The sequence below is a fragment of the Microcaecilia unicolor genome, chromosome 14 (genome assembly GCF_901765095.1).
Source record: "Microcaecilia unicolor chromosome 14, aMicUni1.1, whole genome shotgun sequence".
In the NCBI taxonomy this organism is placed as follows: Eukaryota; Metazoa; Chordata; class Amphibia; order Gymnophiona; family Siphonopidae; genus Microcaecilia; species Microcaecilia unicolor.
Genome location: NC_044044.1, coordinates 26,176,825 through 26,186,032, shown reverse-complemented (window position 1 = coordinate 26,186,032; position 9,208 = coordinate 26,176,825). Strand labels below are relative to the sequence as shown.

The 9,208-nt window shown below is 42.2% G+C and overlaps 1 protein-coding gene across 1 annotated transcript; it reads left to right on the top strand.

Moving 5' to 3' along the window:
- The first annotated feature begins 6,994 nt into the window (after nt 1-6,994).
- On the top strand, nt 6,995-7,930 carry LOC115457754 (olfactory receptor 11L1-like). The gene has a single exon (XM_030187332.1). It carries the CDS (start codon nt 6,995-6,997, stop codon nt 7,928-7,930), a length of 936 nt encoding a protein of 311 aa, XP_030043192.1.
- The last annotated feature ends 1,278 nt before the right edge of the window (nt 7,931-9,208 follow it).

Sequence of the window (9,208 nt, the reverse complement as noted above, 5' to 3'; positions counted from 1 at the left end):
GCCCTCCCTCCTCGATCCCTCCATAGTTATCCTCTGCCTCATCCCTTCCCTACATCTAATCAATCATAGTTCAGCATCTTCCATCCACTTTCCTAATTCCCCCACCTCTTCTCCTTTCTGCCACCCCCAGGTGTCAGGCATACCACTTCCCCTCCCTCACCCTGTCCAGAGGTGAAAGCCAGGTTTTGATCTCAGGGGGAGCAGACTTTTATAAAACAGGGGCATGCTGGTGTCAGCTATGCCAGGTGTGCGGTTTTCCCGCCCACTTGGGCGGTTTCCAAGCGACGGCTGCGGGAAAATTTTGAACGATGCGGGTTGCGGGTAGGGTTACCATATGGCTCCAGAAAAAGGAGGACGGATTGAGCCAGCCGGGTTTTACTTCCATTGCTTTCAAAGCAATGGAAGTAAAACCCGGCTGGCTCAATCCGTCCTCCTTTTTCTGGAGCCATATGGTAACCCTAGTTGCGGGGGATTGGCCGGTTTCCCCGCGGAGTTTCTAATTGGTCCAATTGGATCAAAAACCACCCCAATTGAACCAATAGAAGCCTCGCGGAGGCGGGCTGCAGGCTTCTTTTAAATGCCTGCAGCACGCCCCCCCCCCCTGTCGCCGACCGGAGTTGTTGCTCAGGGGCTGTAGCGGGCACTGATTAATACAGGCTGTCTCTGTCGTGTCCTGCCTACAAGGAAACAGTAAGTTTCATCAGGAGGCAGGACGCAGAAGAGATCCCTGGACTGGCCAGAGAAGGCAACCTGTTTTCTTAACTACAAAGTAAAAATATTTCAAATCGCGACCATCACCTCAGGAATAGCATACACATTCCTTCCACTGCTAGACACCTTGTTTAAATCAGATGGGCTTTTGTTTGTGTGGTGACTCTACAGGATGTGAAGAACACTAGTCTGGAGCATTTTTATTTTGGGTGACAAGGGCCACCAAAGGTGGCCTTTGCCCCAGTGCCTAATTTCAAATAGGGATAGACACTTTGTGAAATAACACAAACCCCTGCAAAAAGACACCCAAACCTTATATACCCAAACTCTATCTGTACCCTTCTCCACCACCGCTAACTCCAGACTCCGCCCCTTCTGCCTCGCAGCACCTTATGCCTGGAACAGACTTCGAGGCATATTTTCAAAGCACTTAGCCTCCCAAAGTTCCATACGTTTCTATGGAACTTTGGGAGGCTAAGTGCTTTGAAAATAAGCCCCTTCCTGAGCCCATACGCCATGCGCCCTCCCTGCCCATTTTCAAGTCCCATCTCTTCTCCCTTGCTTTTGGCGCCTAACCACCTTCCCCATTCCTGTTACCTACACTGACTACGTAGTCTGTTACCGTTAGATTGTAAGCTCTCTTGAGCATGGCCTGTCCCTCCCCGTGTTTAAACTTGTACAGCGCTGCGTAACCCTGGCAGCGCTATAGAAATGCTAAGTAGTAGTAGTAGTAGTAGTAGTTATATACTGAAAACTTACCACACCATATCAGCCCTAACCCACCTATGAAAAGACGGTGCTATAAATATTACAGTGAAACTCACCACACCATATCAGCCCTAACCCACCTATGAAAACACGGTGTTATAAATATTACAGTGGGACCTAGAGAAGTGTTTCCCTAGGTGGTCCTGAAGTACCCCCTTGCCATTCAGGTTTTCAGACTATCCACAATGAATCTGCATGAAAATGATTTGCTTGTAATGGAGGCAGTATATACAAATCAATGTCATTGGTATCTATTGTGGATATCCTGAAAACCTGCCTGGAAGGGGGTACTCCAGGACCAACTTAGGAAACACTGCCCTAGAACACAAAACTTACCACACCATAACAGCCCTAACCCACCTATGAAAAGACAGTGCTAAATATATTACACTGGGCTCTGGAGCATCAATTAAGCTACTATTGGGAAACTGGAACAAACTGCACTGTTACACATTCCTACACAGATGCTACATACTAACAGAATCCTTCACTTCAGTCACACATGCAGAACATATCACAACATTTTTGGAAAGCATCAGCCTTTTGAAATTAGTTTGTTGAAGCCTCCTTTGTCATTGGTGTGACCCCTGACGCAGATGCGGCAGCACCGAAACACGGCCCGTGTCGGGTCTTTCTTCAATCAAAGTTCACTATTAAAGGATATTTTAATGAAAGAACTGTGTTCTCTTTTGTTTTTAAAGGCCCTTTGTGCTGTTTTTTTTGCTTGGTCTTTTTCTGTGCTTGGTTCCCTCTCTTTCTCACATTACCTTAAATAGGAGACACAATTATCAATTAGAAATTAGCGTATTCAAATATAAATCAAAGTAAAGGTTTAACAACTCAGGAACGGAGGAAAATTTTTTGTCATTAAAAAGAGGAAACTTTTGTTGGGGTTACGCTAGTGCTGACACAGCCCATTTATTTTGAATGGGCTGTGTTGGCAGTGCCACGTGGAAGCCGCTAGCGTAGCTTAGTGAACAGACCCCTTTGAATCTTCGCACAACCTTGTTGACTTATTCTTGTAAATGCCTAGTCTGATATGGGGGGATTAAATATTTTATTTTATTTATTTATTTAGATTTTGCTCACACCTTTTTCAGTAGTAGCTCAAGGTGAGTTACATTCAGGTACTCTGGATATTTCTCTGTCCCAGGAGGGCTCACAATCTAAGTTTGTACCTGAGGCAATGGAGGGTTAAGTGACTTGCCCAAGATCACAAGGAGCAGCAGTGGGATTTGGACTGGTCACCTCTGGATTGCAAGACTGGTGCTCTAACCAATAAGTTAGAACATTGGCACGTTTCTTTTTCAAGTAGAGCATTACGTTGGCTTCCTGTACGATATTGATTACAGTATAAAATATTAGTGTTGATTTTTAAGGTATTGACTGATGCTGCCCCTGCTTATTCTGGACAAATTTTGACAGTACCTGAACACGGTGGTTCCTTGAGATCTTCAGAGACTCGGCAGTTGTTTCAACCATCAGTAGCAAAAATACGTTGACACTTTCAATAGCGTTTTGCCCTTTGCTGGTCCATTTTTAAGGAACAAATTGCTCGGCTTTCTTCGTATGATGACATCAATATCTGATTTTAAGAAGCAGTTGGAAGCACAGTTATTTTACAGGTGTATATGTGGTGTTGCTTTGTGTTTTAATGTGTAATCAGTGTAAATTTTGTTTTTTGTTTACATTTATGTATTTATGTAATATTTGTAACTCACTTAGGTGATAGGCAGGTTATAAATGAAATAAATAAATAAATATTACGTATATAACACCCAGGTTTTTGTTGCCTAACCTTTAGCAACCTATATAGAATTTACCCTATAGTGGGTGACATATTATTGATTCTGGACCTTCTTCTGCATTGTGCCTTGAACTGGGTATTCTCGAGTTTCTGACTCTGTTCAGTTTGCTATGATCAACTGGAGTTCCAATTTTGCCTTCCAAGATGTTTGAGGCAACACCCATCTTACTTTTAACAGTGGATTTCAGGCTTCTGAAAATGTATTGAAGCTCTCGTTTGTATCCCCGAGGTGGCATCAACTATCTCTAAATATGGACTTCCTTAGAGTTTCTCTCTCTAGGGAAGAGCTCTGCTGAGTCAACATTGATCACAATTGCTTATAAAGAGAGACCATGGTTTCACACAGCCAGCAAATAACTTTTTGTTCATTCAGTAAAAGCTGCAATGAGACAACTGGAAGTCTCTCCCTTGTCTTCTCCCATCTTTCTAAGACTATTGCTGTGCAACTACCTCCAAACCTCTCCATCCTCATAGATTTGCGTCTATGCCAGGAGAGGGTGACATCTATCACTTTTTACGATAAAGCCACGTTGTGATGCATAGAGAAGTGTGAGTATATAGTTAATTCAACATTAGATAGGAGAAGTTGATGTAAAAAGGTCAGGATGGAAACTTAGCTTTAACTATTAATATAGCTTAATGAAACACTTCACATACAAAAATCACAAAGTGGTTAACAGTCTCATAAATTACAGGGTACAGCTTTCATGATCAGTCTCTATTTGGTGATGGGGGTTGGGGACTCGAGGACTAGAAAGAGGGGGAAGCAGAACTGGTCATGTTTGGGGAGAGTAAACACGCTTGAGGAAATTTCCCATAGAAAATGAAGATTGATGGGGAGGGGGGGACCTCTTCTAGTTGTCTCTCTACCCTAGTACTGTTCCTTTTTGTCATCGATCAACTTCTGACCTCCCATTGTGTATCCTGGATTATTTCTTCATACTAATCTGCACTTTACCGCCTATGTTCAAAGGTCTTCCAATAAATTAAACAACTCTATTAGAACTGATATGCAGGAAGAAGCAATTACCTTTCCGAGTGAGAAACACTCTTTTTTTTAATGTCCTGGTGATGAGATTTAATAATTTTGGAAGTCTCTAATGTATCTGGTGTCTGTTGAATAGACTATAAGCTTCACAGAGAAGGGATTGTGTCTTATGTATTTGTATTTCTTTATCTAGTAACACTGTACTAATGATAATTCTCATTTTTATACCCCTTCCCCTGAAAGCTTGAGGCAGTAAAAAAAACATTCAAATATACAAGAATATATATATATCACAATATAAAATGTAGGTAAACAGTGTCAGACTTCATATGTATTTATTACTCATAAATAAGTAATAACAACCAAAACAATGTGACTTTTGGAGAATTTATGATAGGAAGAATTTATGGTCTTCTCCACCTCTCCCTTTCTCCTCCTAAATAAAAGCATTCTTTAACTTTTGTGAGCTTTGCTCTTCTTTGGATAGGCACCAGTTGTTTCATTCACCATTGATGTTGTGCATATGTATTTTCCATTATGAAAAGGTGAAATTGTATTTGAATCCACTGTGTCTATGGGCCATGCATTCAACTATCGAGAAAGAAAATATTTAAATTCTCATCAGGATTGTGTTTTCCTTCAGTAGATGAAGGAGGCTCTGAGAGACTTTCCAATAATCCAAAATAAGGTGCTTTTCTGTAGTATAGTGGTTATTCCTTGCGCTCCACCGTACAATCGATTTCTAGTTCAAAACCGGGCAGAAAATTTTTTGTTGGGTTGACTAAGGGGCTTGATATGTTTCTGTACCCAAAGTGGAAGAATGGCAACTTGAGCTATTGGAGATGTTAGTTTGGTCTTCTACCATCGCTTACGGTGCAATTATTTATTTTACTTTCTTACGTATCACCTGCAAGCCTGAAAGCTATCGAAGAGGTGTATGTTCAGGTACAGAAGGTATTATGTTAAGTAAAGGTGGTTCTGTATATTCACTTTGGAGACCATGTCTGTCCCTTCTTGAGGTGCAGTCTTGAAAGGTCATGTACAACATTGTCTTTCAATAATTTGTGTGTTTGGCCAGCAAAAGTTGTCACAGGTTGCAGGGAATCCAGTTTGGTCTATCGGAGTGTTCCATTGCAAAGTGTTGGTAGAAAGAAATTCTTACAATTCATTTATTCTAAGATTCAACCACCCAAGCACTCAAGTTCAGCAGTAGAAATGGTGCCTGATGTATATTGGGTGGGGATGAGGAAACTTTGGGAGGTCATAGAGGCATTACAGACCAATATGGCTGGAAGGAATCTCAAAGGGTGATCTAAGATCATAGAAGATAGGTGTGGGAAGAACCTCAGAGGATTATGTGGTAGTATAGAAAGGGATGCAAGGGGACCACAGGAAGTCATGCGGTATCATACAAATATGGGGTTGTGAATGGACCTCTGGAGGCCATCTGGAATCAAAGAAGGGTAAGTCTGGGAGGGGACCTCAGAGGCAGTCTAGTCAAAGAAAATTAGGAATGGGAGGGACCTCAGGAGGTCTTTTTTTTTTTCCCTATTTCCTTCTTACAATGTCATCTCAAACAGATAAACATGTAACCTGCTCTTAAATATCCACAGTGACTGAGATTCTACTACCCTCCTGAGCAATTGTTTTTATGTTCTTAACTACCCTTACTGTGAGAGATTTTCCCAATATCTAACCTAGATTTGTTTCTGAAAACTTTGGCAAATTCACATATGTACCTCTTCATCCCCAAGAGCCAGAATTCATTTTGCTAACATTTACCAAAGCCATAATAATAGCTTGGATTATTGCGGCACATTTCAGCTACACAGGCTTCCAAATGCACTTCATTGTTTAATATGTAAACCTCTCCCCCTCACTACTGTGCAACCATCTCTGGGGTGGGAAGTTTCATCATCACTTTAGTTGTCTAATCCTCATGGCAACTTCCCCAAGGAAGAAGGAGCAATGTTACTATTATTATTACTGTAATGCATCTTGGTAAAGGATTATTTTAGAAAGGGTGTCCAACTCGGATGTTCATGCTGGATGTCGCTAACACGTAGATGTCCATTTCTTATGTATTTTAGAACAGGCTGTATATCAGCAGGTCCTGTTCTAAAATACATGAGAAACAGACATTCATATTCTATTTTAGAAACTAAAATGTCCAGATTTTGCATGGGAAATGGACATTTTTGTGACAGTATAGAAACATCCGTGTTATAAAATAGTCACACAGACATCTATGCAGAGCAGAGGGGTAGCCTAATGGTTAGATCATTCGGCTGGTGGCTAGGAGGCATATTTTCAAAGCACTTAGACTTACAAAGTTCCATAGGTCCCTCCCTAGTCCTGTCCTAAACATGCCCAGCCACTTCCCCTTGCCATATGGACGTATTGCCACGATTTGGGTTTCTGCCAGGTACTTGTGGCCTGGCTTGGCCAATGTTTGGAAAACAGGATACTGGGCTAGATGGACCATTGGTCTGGCCCAGTATGGTTACTCTTAGATGTCCATAAACTGGCTGTAGAACATCAGGATTTGGACGTCCATGCAATATGGATGTCTAAATGCTGGTTTTCAGATGTCCAACACATGAATAGAGCTTGTCCTAGATCACACACATAGATTTGGGGATGGAGTTAGGATCTTTGATTTTCACTGACTTGTGGCTCTCTTTTGCCTCTTTTTTCCTTAGGTTGTGGAGCATGACACCATGACAGATGCCCATGTCTCTAATGTAACTGAGTTCCTGTTATTGGGTTTTTCCAATGTCCGTGAGCTCCAGATCTTGCTCTTTGTCCTCTTTTTGCTCTTCTACCTACTGACCATCACTGCTAACATCCTCATCATTACAGTGGTGCGAACTGAGTCCTGTCTTCATAAGCCCATGTACTTCTTCATCAGTAGCTTCTCCTTCTTAGAAATTTGGTACACCACTGTCACCGAACCCAAGATGCTGACTGGCCTCTTGACTGGGAACAAGACTATTTCTTCTATTAGCTGCATAGCTCAGTTCTATTTCATCTTTTTCCTTGGGGCCACACAACATTTCCTCCTGGCTGTTATGGCCTACGACCGCTATTTGGCCATCTGCAATCCTTTGCGCTATTCCACCATCATGACCAACTCAATCTGTGGCCAGTTGGTGGTGGGGTCTTGGGTGGTTGGCTGCCTTTCAATTTCCCTACCAGCTGCATTGATGTCCCGGCTCGTCTTCTGCGGGCCCAATATGATCGACCACTTCTTCTGTGATTTTTCACCTCTGCTGAAACTGTCCTGCACAGATACCTCCCTCAATGAAATCATTTTCTCTGTGGTGGCCTGGACAGTGATCTTAGGTTGCTTCCTGGTGACCATGGTCTCCTACATCTGTATCGTCATCACCATCCTACGCATCCCATCCTCAGTTGGACGCCAGAAGGCTTTCTCCACCTGTGCCTCCCACCTTACTGTGGTCAGCATTTTCTTTGGGACCGTGATTTTCATGTACGTCCGTCCTAAGGCCAAAGAGTCTTCCCACATAGATAAAGTGATCTCAGTTTTTTACTCTGTGATCATCCCATTGTTGAACCCCATGATTTATAGTCTAAGGAACAAAGAGATGAAAGATGCCTTGAAGAAAGCAGTGAATCGATGCAAAGGCCAGTGACTAGAGCCACTGGAAGGATAACACACAGAAATACCCAAAGGATTATTGGATTTTTTGATGTTTCCTTTTTTTTTTTTAATTATAAGGATATTACTAATTTCCTAAATGTCTGTACTGTTTGATAACCTTTTATAAAGTTCCTTTCAGAAAGACATATGGAGGCTTCAGCAAGGGCTTAAACCCAACCCTGAAGGCCATACTGTGAGGGTATAAGTCCCCCCACAATGAGCTGATCACCCGAGTACTCTAAGACACATTTTTTTTTTGTATAAGCATGTGACTTTTGACTACATTTCCTTTTCTTCATGTGACTGTAAATTCATATTTTAACATTATTTGTGGTGAAAGGGAAGCTGTGTGAACATTAGCTTGAGCCAGTTAGGGAAGGTTCAGGCAGAGAAGTCAAGGGGAAGCAATTTTTGAGGGAGATTTTTAACACTTGCCCCACTGTTCTTCCTCATTCTGCCTCCTAGCTGTACCTCCTGGATCACCTCCACCTCATGGTCATTCCAGAAAATACCTTATGCGCACCGGTGACAAAAGGGTTGGATGAGAGCTACAGATAACCATGTCCCCTACTCTTCCTATCATCTCCTCTTACAACCCTTCCTTTAACTTAGGTTCCCTATCTGCCGATTTCTCTTTCTTAGGATGTAGAACCTTTCCCAATCCCTGCTTCCACTCAAAGCTTTGTTTCCTTCCCTTCCCTCTCAGCTCTTCTTCCTCAGTCAAACTGGTGCTCCTTCTTCAGATGTGCAATTACCAAGGGAATGCGTGTTCAACTGCCGTTATAGAATACTAGTGTAAGTCTCGCCTAACCTTAGGTGCCAGCAGTTATGCCAACCAAATGGCTGGCGTAAATGCTCTTGCCTAAATGTAGGCGGTTAGAAGCGTAAATGATAGTATTGTAGAACCAATGCGCATGACTGGCTGACATCTCCCTCCCAGGTTCACGCACCCCATGGAGTTGCATGCTTTGAAATTTGAGCACGCAACTTGTAGAATACCAACTAAGGGCAGTAATGTGTAATCTGTCAATTAGTGCCAATTAATGCCAATTATAGCCAATAATTGGTTATTAAGGCCAATTAGTATCTAATGACTCAATTAAGCTATGTGCACAACTGACCTTATTCTATAAGTTGCATGCTAGTTGGTAATGTGGGTGTGCAGGCTTTCTAGAATTAGGGAGTTCCAGTTTTATCCTGTCTTCATGACGAATCTAAGCCTTTATAGAATACGAGTGTAAAGGCACATTGGTGCTCCAAAACATAGGCC